Consider the following 17,058-nt stretch of genomic DNA (forward strand, 5'->3'; position numbering starts at 1 on the left):
TTATTATTCTTCTAGTTCTGTGTAGTTACATGCTCCGTATTATATTTACTAGTTAACTAAAGATTATCTGAGGGGTTTTTCTGGGTGGCGTTATAACCCATGTTACTATGTATGTTGGCTCAGTATCAGCTGGAGAAGGATCGGTCCAGCCTACAACCGATTTTTTGAGAACATCGCCGACCTTGGAGGCGGCAAAGTCAGATCTCAATGACTTGTCTTGGTCGCCGCAGAGAGCATTGCAGTAGCACCATCTTTCAGGGCAGTGCCAACAACCTTCTTAGCGAGGAACTTGATACAAACGGAGGATGACAGCTGCACAGGGGCGAGGCGAGGAAGACTCAGATGGAGATGACCCAAGGCTATGGAAAAGGGTAAGTGAAGATCTTGGTGCTATTGCTTCTTCCTTGGCTTTTTGAATACTTGTGTTTGTTCAGCGAAGGAGGTGGTCGGTGTAACACCTGCTGAGTCAATATAGCCCAGCTGGCTCGGCTCGCTGTCCTCATTGTCGAGTGCAAGCGCTGATTCGGCGTTGGATTGTTGGGAATATTGAAGTTCCGACTGTGAGATGTCAAAATCCACATCAGGGGGTATCTGATCAATCGCTGAGCATATCTTTTTTAAATGAGTTGGCATCCATATATCATAGATATTCCTTGTGAACTTGTACGCCGTCCATTTCTCTTTGCCATCCAAAGCCGTAAAATCAAACTTGTGGATTGGGTGGCGGTAGATATTTATCTTCTCTTCTTCAAGAATAGCATAGTGGCCGTAGATCCTTACTGCTGTGTGATCATGTGAGATTGAGAAAGCAAGGATCTCTCGATTAACCTCCTGTTCACACTTCACAAGCTTAAATAGCTCAATGATAGCTCTCACTGCAATGGCGGTGCTGTGGGAATTCTGCCGATCTGCAATATCAAGTGCTGCTGCACCACACTTAACCTCACAAGTTAGGAATGGGAAGTACAGATAGAATGTCGCCATAAAGTATGATGTGTCTGTCAGATTGCCGACAAAAGGCTGAAGCCTCCGCAACTGTTCATCTGTGAATGCCTCACGTCCAAAGCCCACAGAATAATCAGGTTGCGGACGCGGTTTTGTTATGGGAACTGAGTTATCCCAGCCTTCATTGACACTTTCAACCAAGACCTTGAGATGTCTCGCGCCGTATATGGCTAGAGTTTGTGCTGAAGGGACAATCAACCGAGAAACGTCTTGAATAACCTTGGCTTCATTTCGATTCTGTATCATTTCACAAAGCTTATCAAATACACCAGCTTCAAATAGTGAATCTTTAGGGATTGTTTGCTCTAGCTCGAGTAAGCGTTGACAAAGATCTTTGCTTCCATTGGTTATACCTAGCTCCGATTTCCTCATAAAGATACCTTTAGTTTGAAGCAGGACTTCATAGCGCGGGTTCTTGTATTGAGCATTCTTTTCTTCCCTTGACTTTTGATCGCTGGGTGTGGTAGAGGTGGCGACAGAACTAGATTCCGACTGTTTGCGGCGAAGAGAAGATGTCGATTTCTTTCGTGGAAGAAGATGGCTCATGTTGTACCCTTCATGGAAGTATTCGTTGGGCCAGAATCCGCTCTGCGTCCACCAATGGATAGGATTAATGTTGTTCTCGTAGACGCCGCGTGCGGCCTTCTGGTCCAGTGTGTGTCCAGCGGTAGATATTCGAGGTCGCTTTTGAAATTGGTTGGCTGGAATGCAGAACGAGACTTCCGTTTCTTGGAGTCTCTTCCGCTTTAGGCCTTTAGTTTGCAGAGAGGAAGACGGATTTTGCTGTGGTTTGGCTTTCAGTTAGTTTCGCAGAGTAGTAGGAGTAAAGGAAAATACCTTCTTCCTGAGTGTGTCACCACTTGGAGAGGAATAAGGGTGGTTTTGTTGCGCGTTTCCGCCCCAAGACAGAGATTTCTGATCCAGGCGTGCGCTTCGGCGGACAGGTCTCCGTGGTTGGTTTTTCTCAACGCTTCGAGGCTGCTTCCCTATCAACGAATGGTCAGTTAAAGGCGGCTGGCCATAGCATGGGTGGCTCACCTTGTGCTATCTTTCTGATGTTTGGCTTCGCTTGACGTTTGACGTCTGATACTTCTTGACGTGGGGCCATGTTGATTGAAAAGGAGAGGGGTAAGAAGTCATTTTATGTTGCAGATGAACTGCATCTGCACGGCGTATACAGGTGACAGGGTGTTGACTGGTGTGGTCACAATACTCATTTATGCACTAGGCTTAAAATGGAATAAAAAACAGTTTCCCCTCCCCCAAGCCGGGAAGCAATATCACAATTGACCATCCGCTCTGACTTTAGGACCGCTTCGGCTGTTGGTCGCTCATCTGGATATAATGCCATCATTTGACACATCAATTCTAAAAGAGGTCATTTCCTCCCTGTCAAACTCATCTACTCTCCATTCCCACTGATTAGCACTTCTGCACGCCTTCCTCAAATGCTTCATCAATTGGAGGCCACACATCCCAGTATTCTTTTGAGCATCCAACCTGGTTGAATGATTGACTCCATTCATCCCATTGCTCCCACCAGCTTAAGAGCATTCATTGGTCCCAGCACATCAATTTGCTGGAATTAGTAGCCTATATTGGTGAAGCCAATCAAGTACAATCAGTTAGGGGGGTTTAAAATAGAGTTCAATATCATGTGATGAGGCTAATGAGCCCATGGGACAGGTTCCTTATCTTATCAGTCACCAGTGTGAAGCCCGCGCATTCATGTAACTTCAAGTCAACGTTGAATTGTGATGTTTACGCAGTAGCAACATTCAGCATATGATTCTGAAACCTTAACTAGTGGTATCAGAATTAGTATATGCGAACTATTGAGTCGAAGCCCGGTTTGAAAACACTATGTCATTCCAAGCAGCCAAACGCCGTCGGCTTGACCAAGCAACATCCACGCTTTCCAAGCCATTCAAATCTCCGCTCCGCAAACAAGTCCAAAACACATCTGCAGAATACGGTGTAGAGAAACCAGACAGCTTAATAAAACTAGAAGCGCCGATTAAAGCCGCTGCTGCTCACACAACTACCCCCAGCAACACACAAACAACACAGAGCATCATTAACATCCCGTGCACCCCGATTAAAAGACCCACCACAATCCCACCAACCGCGCCACCTGCCAGCGCTTCCACCACATCGTTGACACCATCACCAAGCGCATCTCCTGAACTCGTCACTCTCCAGAAGCAGCACTCTGCCCTGACCACCCGCCTTACAAAACTACGCAGGGAACTTGATCTCGCTACACAGGCGCTAAAGCTCGAGGAATCCGGGCAAGATGCGGAGCTTGAAATTCTGATTGCCAAGTGGAAGAGAGTGAGCCGTGAGGCGGCGGAGGAACTGTTTGTTGGAGCAGAAGAGAGGGTGAAAAGGATGGGTGGCGTTAAAGGTTGGAGAGAGAATATGAGAAAGGCCCAGGAGAGGAGGGCGGGGTGGGATTACGATGACCAAAATGTTGGGAGTGATGTGGAGGAGGCTGAGAGAGGGAGGGCAGAGATCGAGGGTGAGATCGAGGTTCACGAGGGTACGAGTGCGAGCAAGAATGGAAACAGAGGCAGAAACGGGGAAAGCGATGAGGATGAGGTTTGCTTGATCATTTGCCCCTTTGAGTGATTTTCTTCTTGCCTTGTATTAATTGTATTTTTTTTCTACTTCCCACTGACTTTTACCTCACACAGAGTTTTACCATGGATATGATGCTAAAGAGCTTAAATATCGAGCTTGATATCATAGGATTCGATGCAGATACCCAACAATGGATTTAAGGCCAAGTGTGGAGCATATACTGGGAGAGCAAAGATATAAAAACTAGTGACAGAAAATAATTATTTATGTATAATTATTCAGCTCCGTGATGCGCTGATTTTGTAACTGTCGAAGTAAAGTATGTACACAGTTTCTCTCCGTCCCAAATAATGAAATATAATGAAATTCTTTGATACTCTTGACAAATTAGTAGTTCGACGGGAGCTATGACTTTGTGCTAACAGGTTCTTTCAGTCACTTTCCCGTTAGCTCTATATCGTCATAATCCAACGCTGTTCTGTATTTCTGTCGATGAATTCGGAGCAGCCTCTTAAATAGAGGAGTCTACAGCCTTACCCATTCCCTCTCTCTACGCGTTTATATAAAGATATAACACCGGGTTACAACGGCCAGAGAGGCACACCTAAGCGGGGTTTCCGGGATTCCTCGGGTCATCCCAACTCAATCAGCCCTAGTTTCTTGATTGATATACTTGTCGAAAATCCTCCCAATCTACTTGGCGCTCTTCTTCGGGTATCCAAATCGAGTAATGTAGCCTTCTGACCACTCGAAGTTGCTATATTAGAGAGATGTAAAGGTCAGCCATCCAATTAATTAAATACATAACACCAAATCAAGATGAAAACATAGATTTGTCAAAACACACTCCATCAAGCTCCACGCCAGGTATGCTCTCACGTCGACATTATCCAACGTATGTATACGCATCAGCTATTGCCCCGACATACCCACGGAGATACTCAATAATGGAACTCATCGTCCTGGAACTGTTCCAACGGCAACTCATTCTCACCTTTCAAACTAGTCCCATTTTCCGCGGCTTAGATCTTAGGTCGACCATATCGATCACTCAGCCACTTTAACAACTTCCTAAAACCCAACGGGCACGGGCATAGCCATTCGGACTGAATCTCCGATCTGACTTCGCTTTCATTCCTTCCTTCCATCAAGGTCTCTATGTCCCCATGGAAATCATCAGGGTCCGATTCACCAGCCTTATTCTTAATGAAATGCACGCAGTAATGATTCATGCAGTAGGAGTCATTACTGCTTTGGACGAGGGCGCGATCTTCCTCTGTCCAGGCTGGCAGGGGGTTTCCTAACTGCCTGAGAATGCTGTCCGGGTGCTCGCAAAAATAGATAGGATCTGCGAACCACGAGATGGAAATTCGAGTTTTCGGCTCTCTGCTTCGACGTCGGCCAGGCCCCCGGGATCCCAGGGCAGAGTCCAGTCGCCGATAAATTTGGTCATGTCAGTTTTGATATACTGACAAATGTTTTCCACTCACAACTGTCCTATAGAAGAAGTCAAACTCACCATTGAGGGTAATGCCAATTTCCCCACCACCACCAATGGTCTTGAACTCCTCTCTGTAAATCTTCACGGCAACACCATGAGCAACAAGGAGGTTATGGCCAACAATCCAGGGATCGCGGCTACTATCTAACCCAACACTTTTGGACCGGTCACGATAACATCCTGGAGCAAATAAACCGGTATTATACCCAAGAATCGAGCTGCACCACGGCTCATTGAAAAGTAATCCAATGCTTAACTTGGGACTCAGCATCTTGGAGACGACACGAGCATAGTTGACAAAATCATCTACGAATTCATCTTTATAAACGCAACCTCTTGTGCAGCTCACTGGGGAGATCCCAGTGTAACAATGTTATCATTGGAGAGAGTAATACCGGCAGCAAGCAGATCGTTGACAAATTTGACATAGTGTTGTAGTCCATTCTCATTAATAGTGTCATTCCCTTTCCCCCCCAGAGGAATAGTTCGGGACCTATATATCCATCCTCATATTCTCGATATAGTGTATTAGAATATCGTTTGTCTTGTCAATTTGGAAGATAAGGAAATCAGGAGAGGAACTGTAAGCCCAAAATAAGCAGGGTATACAGTGAGAATCGGTACACTTGCTCTCTACAAAATGCTAGGAGCGCAAGTTCTCAGCTGTCCTATTGTAAGAGCAGTAAGCTATCTTTCTAGAGGAACCACGAGCGGTCTTTCCGCGGATACTGCAGAAAATATTCCAGATCGAGGGCCACAGCCATCAGCTTCAATAGCCCCTTCAATTTGATAGCTAATGATGACAATCAAAAGGAGTTGAGAAGTACGTGTTAACTATTAACCAACTACATTGCAGGGCCGGGAATGGGATTCGTTAATTGGGATCCTTTCTCTACCTGGCTGTCGTGAATCACCAGAGGAAGTCAAAGTGGAGTTTGGAAGTCATCGAGTTCATGATTGATATACTTCAAATACCATGGGGAGAAATAATGCTTCGTTTTCCTTTTTCTATTCCATATATGGGATAATATCCAGACAAGAAAATATGGCTCTCTCTCGTCAAAAGGAAGAAAACAGCAACAGACTCAAAGAGAGGTCAATACCATGAACAGCGCAGCGGATAAGTATATATCTCATTCAAGCAGCAACAATACCAACTATCCATTCCAAGTCCCGCTTCTCCACGAAGAGCTCGTTGTGATTTGGATCTGACACCGTCAAAACTAACTTGTCCGAGCTGGATAAATAGTTCGCGAGAAAGACAATTATATTCCGCGTTTGCACCTGAAATGCGATATTAGAAAAGGGGAGCAAAGAAAAGCAATGTTTTCCTTCGTCCATCTTTTGGCTGTACCATATTTTACCCCACAATCGCAACGACAGCCAGTAAGTAGGCTTTGTGGAGGCACTGATCCTGGTTTCCGCTACCCAGAAGAGCATGATTGAATCTGAGGGGAATGCTGGTGTAACGGCTGGATAAGTATATCGAGAGCAACCTACACGGCCTGGTTCCCTGTCCCGATGATTTAATCTACGCTGGACACTTTTTAACTCTACGGGAGAAGCAGAGGCTATAATGTGTAACGGTCCTTTTTAAATCCACATACGATATCTAACTATAATCCTCTTGTAATCTATGCTAGCACAACCTGTAGTGCCTTGGAAAATATAAAGAACAAGAAAATGAAAAATGACAAATCGCCGAAGTGGAAACAATTAAACCATGCTCGTTACCCATTAGACGCCGCATCAATTCATGCAGTCATAAACATTCGAAAAGATAATCCCCCTTATATCATAACCACCAGAAGAGCATCCCATATGTGAAACTTTTCGTAAGTATTTTCTTATTAACTCATGACAACTCCATGCCATCATCCTCATCTCCGTCACCCTCATCAAGGTCCTCCATGCCCGGCCCAGATGCACCACCAGTGGAAGTACGAATTTGCTTACTATCTGCACCTGACCCAAACCCATCCAACTCACCAACAAGCTCAAGTTCATGGCCCGGTACCACGCGCCCCTCCATATCCACCACTTCGCACAGCTCCATTAGACTCTGCCTGCTTAAGGTACGGAACCCCTCCGTTCTAACAACACGGCCCCAGTTTGCGAGACAAAATGATGCAGCGCGGCGCTTCAGCCATCCTTCATTCGTCCGTCCGGCACGCTCCCAAACGATGGCTGCATTGTCGACGTCCAGTTCCCGACTGAGTCTATTGACACAGAGCAAGCGGAGTTTGGGCATGTCGTAGAGATTCGCCATTACCAACATCCCTGCCACTTCGGTGATCTCTGAACAGTACTCCGGATGGCCAGCGATGCTGTCCGTGTATAAATAGTAAAGGAAAGCACGAACGACAGAATACGGTTCAGGTATATGCTTCTTTTTCGTATGGTACTCATGCCATTTGAGCCAGAGTAAAGACGCTTGAAAGTGCGGCCCTCCTAGCTTGTAAAAATTATCCTGTGAACGGTGGATGGGCCGGGATACTGATTCGAGGGTCACGGAGATATGTGGATTGGACATGAGAAGAAGACACTGATGATTCCGAATCACCAAGTTCTGTATGGTGTGGATCGTCGTCACGGTCTGCCGTGATTATGAAATCCGTTCCACTCCCAGATTCAGGAGGCTGATCGAATACCGCAACCAAATCGGCTCCCAGCCCGCTGCAGCGTGGCGCCTCTTGCCGTTCTGATGAAAGTAGTCTGGCTTGCTCTGAATTTTCAAAAGTAAGGTGATTTCCAAGGAGGCCATACCGTTCGAGATTGATGGGGAGTACTTGGTTTAGGCGATTTTCGTCGCCAGCACCAGTGGCATTTGGAGCCTCCAGGCTACATCCCAGAAGCCACGCTCTGGTGCCGTCCTCATTTAGACAACAATAATGCCATCGGTATCCGGATTTGAAAATTTCCGGCCCATCTGCCAGACGATGCCACTTTAACGAGTCAAGCTCCAGAGAAGCTAGATTGCAATCCCAGGGTCGGACTGTTTCTGAAGGTGTGGCAATGTCGAGAAGGACACCAGATGAAAACACATGGAAGTGCGTGCCGGAAAGCAGCGTGGTGGGTACGTGAGGACCGGAGTGAAACTTGAGAGAAGAAATCGCGCCAGGAGCTGTGAGCAACTTACGACGACTCAACGTTCTAACCTGCACACTGGCTGAGTTGGCAGCATATCCGCCAGGGCGACCTTGCAGGGCGGGAGGAGGACTATACTGGGCTCCAGGGCTCTGAGCCATCCTAACAAGAGTTCCTGGGGATTCGACGGTACCTTGTGAGGATGATATCCCGAGAGACGGGCTGCCTTTCAAGTCCAACCACCACAGGTCCGTACCACGCTCCATATCTGAACCGAGACCCCCAAAAACCCACAGGCGACCACCCCAGATCCATGCAGTGTGATCAAAACGAGCCACGAAGCTCCACCAACGAGACCAAGTCCATGTTTTCAAGTCGAGATAACAAAGATCGTCCAGGATAACATTAGTCTCGCCGGTTATTCCCCCCGTTATTCCTCCAATCACAAAGAGTTTATCTTCGTAAATCACAGAGGCGTGTCGCGCTCTTCCACGAGGAATTGGGCCACGTATTTCAGGTGATGCCCAAGTGGAAGTGGTAATATCCAGTATAACAACGTCGGAGAGGTATTCGCGGTGTTCGTTCTCACCGCCAAACACTATCAGCTTATTTCCTTGATAAAGAGAGGCGGTATGTCCTAGTTAAAGTAATCTCTCATGTTAGTAATTGCTTGGGTATAGCAAGTAAAAAGTCGAAAAACCAACCCATCCTGACACCTGGAATGTCTCCGTAATTATCAACCAGATTCCACCTAAGAGTTGTAAGATCTAACCGGAGAACATGGTTGTAAACTGTAGGCAACTCGTTAACATATCAGCACCACTTCAGGTTGAAAATAATCTTGCACAACGCAGGCCAACTCTCCCTAACCTTCATCAGTATACTGATCGAATCCCCCAAAAGCATATATTTGGTTGTTCCCACAGTATGTGACCGACGCATTTACGAGACATGCAGGAGGGTTTCCGGTCGACCTCTTGACTGCGGGACGATAGCCATCATTGCTCCCACGGCGGCTTTTGGGGGGACTAGTGGGCATAAGATAGGAATTGTTATTGGTTTGTAGCGCAGATGGCGATAATGACGATGTGGATGCCATGCTCGAATTAGCCAGTGTCGAAGAGCCGCCCCAGCTGTTACCGCTACTGGCTCCTAACTGTGCAGCCTGGGCTACTGGGTATGAGCCACCAGCAACAGATGCAGTTGTTGGGGTTGAAAGTTCATGTGCCATTAGGCACAGAAAGGTAACAAAACCGGTTAAACAAGAAAACCGTATGGGAGAAGTTTGATGGTCACATCGGCTACAGTAGAAACATGGCGTTGAACAGTGACATGCTCATCCATGGTATTTTGAGAACGTTTGTTTCATGAGGCTTGACGTCGACGATGTTTTGGGTCCGATGCGACAGTTATCCCGGCAGCGAAAGTCTTGGCGCAAACTTTGACTAGAGGCTTGGTGAGGCGCGCTAGATCCGATGCGGACATGGCTTATCTCAGCACCGGTTGCCGTAGCGATCAAAGGACGCTAATCGATGTAAATATTTAATCCCAGCGGGAATCGACTGCCTCCTCTGCTTCTTTTCCTCCATCTTCTCTGCATCTCTATTCTCCATAGAATCATTTCCCTCCTCCTATATCTCTCTGTATCCGCTTACATCTGTATATTCTCTACTCGTGTATGCTCTGTGTTCACGCATTCAACCCATCTATCTTTGTCGAGTATAGCTATTTCAAGTAGTTATATCCATACCTTACTGGAGCCTTCCTACCATTGCTTCTCTGCAAAAAAGCGTCTAGCTATTCTGGGAAACACCTCGAGTGTTGAATTTTGATATCTCATCTGCACTCGTTTGTGGTTTGGAGTAGCTTGAGTATACTGGAATTCTCAGCATAAAATGGCTACTGCCACCGTCTCAACCCCTCTGAAGAGTCACCATGGACTGTTCTCCTCCAAGACCGCTGGTGGGCGGATGCCTCTGACACCGTCGCCCAGATCTAGAACCACTAGCATAGCCACCAATGTGTCAAACCACTCCTCTCCCTTCACCCCTCCGCGGCAATCATCCGATTCAACTTATGTGGCTACTCAGTCAGTGTATGGCGGTAATCTCTCCTCCCATTTCGCCAGATCTATTTCGAGAACGGTGTCAAGAACCCACCGAGATTCTCCAAAGTCGAATATTGCCAAAACTAGAAAATCTCCCCGACATTTGGAACTGGGTGTTTCTGATTGGACGTTGACTGGAACTGGTCCAGCCACCGGTCAGACGCCAACTAAAAAAAAGGAGACTTCTTTCCGTTCAAGAACTTCAAAGACAACTATTCGTCTTCCACATAATACGGCCGACCGCTTCATTCCGAATCGATCGGCCAGCGAGGGTCTCGCGACCGCGGGAACTGCCAAGCCAGACGAGCACCAACGGCCAAAGACTAGCGAAGGCTCTGCAGTGCTAGCAAATGCCGCTAGCGCGTTTCATATTGGCAGCAGGGAAAACGATGACGACATCGCAAGTGCTTTGGAAAATCTGGGCCTGGACGACCACGACAACACTACCTATTCTCGCCCTGCGCCAGATGCCGTTGCATACAAATCATCCCTTGCCTCCGCATGCGACATCTCCCTCAACACTCGCATCCTTGCGTTCAAACCTCCTCCTCCAGAATCATCCAAACCAATCGACCTCCGCTCCCAGTACAACCGCCCTCTCAAACCAGCCAACCCTCAATCTGCGCAATTCAGACGACGAGTCCAAACGGCTCCAGAGCGTGTTTTGGATGCCCCTGGCCTTGTTGATGATTACTACCTTAATTTGCTAGATTGGAGTTCGGGCAACCAGGTGGCAATCGGTCTCGAGCGCAACGTGTATGTTTGGTCGGCGGAGACCGGTTCCGTCAACTGTCTTTTAGAAACATCCCCCGATACCTATGTCAGCAGCGTGAAATGGAGTGGTGATGGAGCTTATGTGGGTGTCGGGCTCGGCACAGGAGAAGTCCAGATTTGGGACGTTGAGGAGGGCACCAAGCTGAGGAGCATGTTCGGCCATGAGACCCGTGTTGGTGTCATGGGATGGAACAAGCACACCCTATCCACTGGGGCACGAAGTGGCCTTATTTTCAACCATGATGTTCGTATCGCCCAACACAAGACTGCTGAACTTGTCTCCCACACATCCGAAGTCTGTGGCCTCGAATGGCGGTCCGATGGCGCCCAACTTGCTACCGGAGGAAATGACAACCTCGTCTCCATCTGGGACGCAAGATCTCTGAGCGCACCCAAATTCACCAAGACCAACCATCGCGCCGCTGTGAAGGCTCTTAGCTGGTGCCCGTGGCAATTGAACCTCCTTGCTACAGGAGGTGGATCCTATGACCGCCACATCCATTTCTGGAACACCACCACTGGCGCTCGCACTAACAGCATCGACACCGGTTCCCAGGTCACGAGCCTTCGATGGAGTAACCACTACCGTGAGCTTGTGAGCTCCAGCGGGTTTCCCGATAACTCCCTGAGCATCTGGAGCTATCCTTCCCTCGTTCGTAATGTGGAAATTCCCGCTCATGAAACACGTGTGCTCCACAGCTGTCTCAGTCCCGACGGGCAAATGTTAGCTACTGCTGGTATGTTTTATATATATACGGAATGCAGCATTCCGGTTAATTACTCCCTTCGCTAATGTTTTCTTTCTCTAGCTGCCGATGAGAGTCTCAAATTCTGGAAAGTTTTCGAGCGGAAGCCTGGCACCACGGCTGCTGCTTCAAGAGAGGGAGCCGTTGGGTCCAAGGGAAGCCAAATGGCCAAGCAAATGACGATTCGGTAAACCCAGAATGAATATCAGGTTATGTCGGGTTTTTGAGAGACTCTGCATTTCACTGGTGTTCGGCATCGCTTTGTTAAGTTCGTTCTTTGGGCATTGCAATGGTCAGAGCGTTGTCTTTTGGTTCATCCAATCTCCATTTGAGGTGAGTATGAAGATCGCAATTGTAGTCATATTGAGCGGCGTGTGCTTCTTGTCTTTCCTGTCGATAATAATAGTAGTACGTTTGTTTTTTTGTTGCTTTTGCTTCTGCTTTTGCTGTTCAGTGTCGATTTTAGTTAGAGGTGATCGATCAATAAGTTTATTTTCTCGTGAAGATCGAAGTTTCGCGTCAGTTATTTTTGTAGTAGAGTGTAAATCATGGAGAACTAATAGCTCTTTCTGGGGTGGCTTGACGGTTTAGAAGTTTCAAGGGATAAGACTGAGCACGATACAGAAGCAAAGCGGTTCACCACCAATCCGCCCATAAAAAGGACAAATAAAAAACGGAAGAGTCAATGAGAAGTACATTATTTAGTTTTTTGGAACGGTTGATGAGGCGAGTAGCGAGAACCAATATTAACCAGTTTTTGTTCGGCATTGGTCCTAACCACCATGAGGATGGATGACTAAGCAGCCTGAGTGCTGATAGAATTTCCACTATAAATGGGATTTCTCTCTTCTTCACCATCCGACCAGCAGCTGGCTATCGGAAGCAAGGAGCCCGCATCTATCACTACAGCGCCAGAGAACAGATCTATAGAATTCGTATCAGATTCATTTACTGGGCTTTCACCCCCTCCTCCTTGTTTTGCCATTTTACAAGAGTGTTTGGGTGGGTTTAGTGAGTTCAGTTCGGCCACGCAGAGGAAGTGAGCAAAACATCAAATCATTTGAACCAACCAGCACGAAATCAACAGAGCAATTGGTTATTTCTCTGGCGCGCAGTGCCCCTTGCTCCCAAAAAAGGCCAAACCGAAATTCAAGCGACTTTTCTTCATAGTCGGCGATATTTGATCCTTGTGGCCGTATTTATCCCCTGTCGTGCGCTCGCGCTTCCGTCTCTTATCGCAAAAAATGTCCAACCAGCAGGTGGTAAGTAGGAGAGAGAGAAAGAGAAAAAGAGAAATGAGCTTCCATCCTCATCCATCCCATCCCTAGTAGCATCATGTGAGACTCACGTATCCTTTGCATTCCTGTTTGGCAATCTAGGGCGTTGTGTTCGATAAGGTCATCCAGGAAGTTTGCGACTCATCCCAGATCGACTTTGAGGAGGGCGGCGTTGACCAGCAGACGTTGGAAGATTTGCGGAAGGTCAGTCCATGATGTCCTTCATTTCCGAAGACCGGTGGGTGGATGCGAGGTGTTCTCTTCGCGGGTGTTGATGAACCCTGGGCACTGGGGATGTTCCTCGCGGAGTGGCACCGAGGGGAAACCGCGCTGCTTATAGGGAATCCAGGCCTGCTTTTATGAACGCCGGCTGCTGGCGGCAGCCTTGGCCCGCGTGGCTCAGTCACGCTGCGGCAAATTGCGGTGTGCCGCTTTTAGTGGCAGTGGGCATGCATGACTAAGCATCCCCTGGCTCTTGAGCGAAACGCAGTGGAACGTTCTTGCTCGTTGATTTGTTCAATTGCTAATTCGATATTCCGTTGCTGTTTACTTAGGGATGGCGGAAGAAGCTGTCTTCACTTGGGGTTGCCCATTTCCCCTGGGATCCAGCGCCCCAACCCGCCCCAGCACCCCCTCAGCAAGTTCCACAACCCCCACCACCACAGCAAGCCCAAGGCCCAGCCCCTATTCCACCACCCCCTACTACAGTCCCCTCAAATGGCCCTGGCACCACACCACCGCCGCAGCCACGACCGCAACAACAACCACAATTTTCACAGCAACCTTCACAGCCACACCAGCAAACGCCATCGCAACAATTTTCACAAGTCCCTACTCGTGCCCCTGAGCCATCAGCCGGCAATGTACGTATCAAAACAGAGGGGGGCTACCAGCCCACAATACAAGGTCAACCCCCAGTAAATCCATCAACTCTCGCGCAGCAACGTGCTGCGAATGCGTTACATCAGAGGTATGGAGCAGCTGCGGCGAACCAGGTACACCAGCTACAGGCCCAGTCCCAGGCTGCTGCTCTTTCACTTCCAGGAGCCCAGAAGGTTCCTAATAGGCCAGGTCCGTTTCCTCAGGACCAAAAGCCACCACTACAACAGCCTCAGCAATATCAAAATCCAGCCCAGCAACAGCCCCTTCAGCAGCTTCAGCAGCTTCAGCACCAGCAGAGACCCCAGGTGAACAACTCCCAAACCGATGGTTCCAGTGATTCATTACAAGAATGGAAAGCAGAAGTCGCGCGCAGAAGAGAAGCTGCTGAAAAATGCAACAAGAACAACAGCGGCGGCGACGACCATTTTATCCGCTCGTATGTAGAATCCAGAGGCCTACAGTTGGAAGCTGGTGGCCTACTGGTGCCCCTGAACGAACAGCCAAGCATTGCCAAGGGAACGAAAAGAAAGGCACATATGATGAATGACCCCTCGTCTTCAACTTCTCCCGCAATGCCCTCCACTTCCTCGAATAGTAGTGTTGCTACATCATCCGCGCTAGCCCAGTATGATGGAGTGGACAACTACAATGGAAACACGGGGCGGGAGGAGGCAGATGAAGACGCCATCAACTCCGATCTGGACGACTCGGAAGACATGCTTGATGACTCCAACGACGGTGATGATGCGGTTGGCCAAGTTATGCTTTGCACATATGACAAAGTCCAGCGCGTCAAGAGTAAATGGAAATGCACACTGAAGGATGGGATTCTTACCTCTGGTGGTAAAGAGTGAGTTGTTCCTCTGCTTTCAAGTCTGTAAATTTTCAACATACGGTATAACTGATTTATGTCTCGCTTTCGTCGTTTGTAGATATGTGTTCCATAAAGGCCAGGGCGAATTTGAGTGGTACTAGAATGAATTAGACTTAACGAAGCCGTTTTCGCCCGCCGACCGGCCATACCCACCAGAGCCACCTCCCCTTTCTTTTTCTTTGTTGGCTTTCTTAATTTCCTCATTATACCCTGGAAACTCCCTTCACTATCCGTCTGATTCCCTTTGCTACTCACATTGACTCTCGAAGCAAGATCATACGTCGTTTTGCTATCCACGATACTCAATATCCACGAACAATTCTGACTTTGCTCAATGCCCATGGAAACCAAGTTTAATTAAAGCTTTGAATTCACCCAAACAGTCCAGTAGCAATGTGAACGAAAGAGGAAAATTTCCTGAATTCTGTCCTTCCAAATTATGTACCTTGGAACCCCATCGCCTTTTTTCTTTCCTTTTTTTCCATTTCATGTTTTCATTTCTGTGCAATTTCGACTTCAATGGCGCTCCTGTGGACTTTCATTTTTGCTATTATTTGTTTCCCTCTGGGTTTTCCATATTCCATGGCACACTTTGGTATTTCAAAATTTCTGATCTCCGTGCCCTGTCCATTCGTTTTTTTTTTCCCTGTGCCCCCTTTTTTTCCCCTTCGCGTTATTTACATGTACATGAATGGCCCAGCGGGTCAAGGAGGGAATCGTGGGGATAAGCAGATGATTGGATACAGAACGCGGGGTGGTCAGGAAACGCAGGCGAGGGAGAGGGAGAGTGTAAATCAGCCCTAGTAAATAGAGAAATGATAAAATTGCGGACCAGGCCATGTAGTATAAATTTGGACTTACTTTGTAAATGTATATATGTAAGAACGGGGCTATAAAATAGGGTGAGGAATTTCCTCGCTGCCCCACCGCCTTTTCGCAAAAGAGACACCCGAAAAAAAAAAAAAAAAAAAAAAAGAAAAAAAATGCGTATCAGCTTCTGCAGAGGAGAATAGACGGCAACTATGCAGGGCAAAAAAAAAGGAGGGAAAACGAATATATACACATGTAAATACATGTACGATCGATCGCCTATCTGCAATAACTATAACCGACAAGAAGGACAGGGAAAACCAGTTATAGGTGGGTTGGGTTACAGCATGTTCAAACCCAACCCTCACAATAACCAGATTATATGCAGAGGTGCAGTCATTCAGCCATCAACATCACTGCATATAATCTGATTATTGCTGGCATGTGTTCAATTTCATATTCATACATACAGAATACTTGTATTTAGTAAGAGAAATACTATTAAATTCAGATACATGTGATTTTGTACACAGAAAGTTATATAATCACTAGCTAAATAATCTGCTTGACTTCATCTCTATTAAAGAGCTACTGATCTCAGACACTGTATAGAAGTATAAATCAACTGTCTGAGTATCATACACAGCTTATACAACTAGATCTAACTCTATAATAATAATATATATACATCTATAATAATAATGAAGAAATGAAGATCAAAGAGAGAGAACAGAATAGAACAGAACAGAAAAATAAAAGTTTTATATATACTCTATTCAATAAGAATGAGATTATTCTGTATATTAGACTGAGTATTATGATTCACACTATCTACTGCTGATATTTATAGCTGTGATGGCTGTCTATTATAAAAATTATTATATATATCAGACTGATCTGCAGAGCTGTGGAGAGAGCAGTATACTGTATGATTATATTATTTACAGTTGATATATACTTCTTCAAAGTAACTGTATATATAGTAGCATAATGAGAATAGTTTAAGTTCAGAGAATATATGATACTGCATACAGTCTGTGATAAGAGTTCTATTATAAAATTGAATCAGAATGATATTGATGTACAATGAATAATGAGACAATACTTGATCAGCTCTGATATATGTATAGATGTATAATATATTAAAGTCAGAGACAGCAAGCAGAGCACAGAATTGAAGATTATAACAAAATATACTCAGCTGAGAATTGCTGATATATATTGTGTTATATTCTGATCATTTCTGTCACTTATTTTAATATTCAGCAGCTGAATGATATAAATCAATCAACTCAATCTAAGTCAGATTTCACTGAATAATGATAGAATTATACAGAATAAAAGCTTTTATATTATAATCAGCTTTCTATACTGTACAGTAGAGAAGCAGAGAAATACTTATATTATTTATA

General features: G+C 46.4%; 6 protein-coding genes across 6 annotated transcripts; 3 read left to right on the forward strand and 3 right to left on the reverse strand.

Annotated features, from left to right (window-relative positions):
• Window positions 1–390: 390 nt before the first annotated feature.
• Window positions 391–2,113, reverse strand: HCBG_01457 (uncharacterized protein; the record flags this gene model as incomplete). Its single annotated transcript, XM_045428507.1, has 3 exons — window positions 391–1,788; window positions 1,843–1,991; window positions 2,044–2,113. 3 exons carry the CDS (start codon window positions 2,111–2,113, stop codon window positions 391–393), a joined length of 1,617 nt encoding a protein of 538 aa, XP_045290293.1.
• A 755-nt stretch (window positions 2,114–2,868) lies between these two features.
• Window positions 2,869–3,788, forward strand: HCBG_01458 (uncharacterized protein; the record flags this gene model as incomplete). Its single annotated transcript, XM_045428508.1, has 2 exons — window positions 2,869–3,606; window positions 3,702–3,788. 2 exons carry the CDS (start codon window positions 2,869–2,871, stop codon window positions 3,786–3,788), a joined length of 825 nt encoding a protein of 274 aa, XP_045290294.1.
• An 822-nt stretch (window positions 3,789–4,610) lies between these two features.
• HCBG_01459 (beta-glucosidase) lies at window positions 4,611–6,044 on the reverse strand (the record flags this gene model as incomplete). The annotated part of the gene is made up of 4 exons (XM_045428509.1): window positions 4,611–4,936; window positions 5,108–5,307; window positions 5,439–5,582; window positions 6,004–6,044. 4 exons carry the CDS (start codon window positions 6,042–6,044, stop codon window positions 4,611–4,613), a joined length of 711 nt encoding a protein of 236 aa, XP_045290295.1.
• Window positions 6,045–6,944: 900 nt separating this feature from the next.
• HCBG_01460 (kelch repeat protein) lies at window positions 6,945–9,407 on the reverse strand (the record flags this gene model as incomplete). Its single annotated transcript, XM_045428510.1, has 4 exons — window positions 6,945–7,540; window positions 7,587–8,813; window positions 8,881–8,967; window positions 9,047–9,407. The coding sequence occupies 4 exons, from the start codon at window positions 9,405–9,407 to the stop codon at window positions 6,945–6,947; spliced, it is 2,271 nt and encodes a 756-aa protein (XP_045290296.1).
• A 371-nt stretch (window positions 9,408–9,778) lies between these two features.
• HCBG_01461 (WD domain-containing protein) lies at window positions 9,779–12,305 on the forward strand (the record flags this gene model as incomplete). The annotated part of the gene is made up of 2 exons (XM_045428511.1): window positions 9,779–11,794; window positions 11,867–12,305. 2 exons carry the CDS (start codon window positions 10,072–10,074, stop codon window positions 11,992–11,994), a joined length of 1,851 nt encoding a protein of 616 aa, XP_045290297.1.
• Window positions 12,306–13,047: 742 nt separating this feature from the next.
• HCBG_01462 (uncharacterized protein) lies at window positions 13,048–14,816 on the forward strand (the record flags this gene model as incomplete). The annotated part of the gene is made up of 3 exons (XM_045428512.1): window positions 13,048–13,065; window positions 13,210–13,284; window positions 13,635–14,816. 3 exons carry the CDS (start codon window positions 13,048–13,050, stop codon window positions 14,814–14,816), a joined length of 1,275 nt encoding a protein of 424 aa, XP_045290298.1.
• Window positions 14,817–17,058: the final 2,242 nt, after the last annotated feature.

The sequence above is a fragment of the Histoplasma capsulatum genome (genome assembly GCF_000150115.1).
Source record: "Histoplasma capsulatum G186AR genomic scaffold supercont2.2, whole genome shotgun sequence".
Taxonomy (NCBI): Eukaryota; Fungi; Ascomycota; class Eurotiomycetes; order Onygenales; family Ajellomycetaceae; genus Histoplasma; species Histoplasma capsulatum.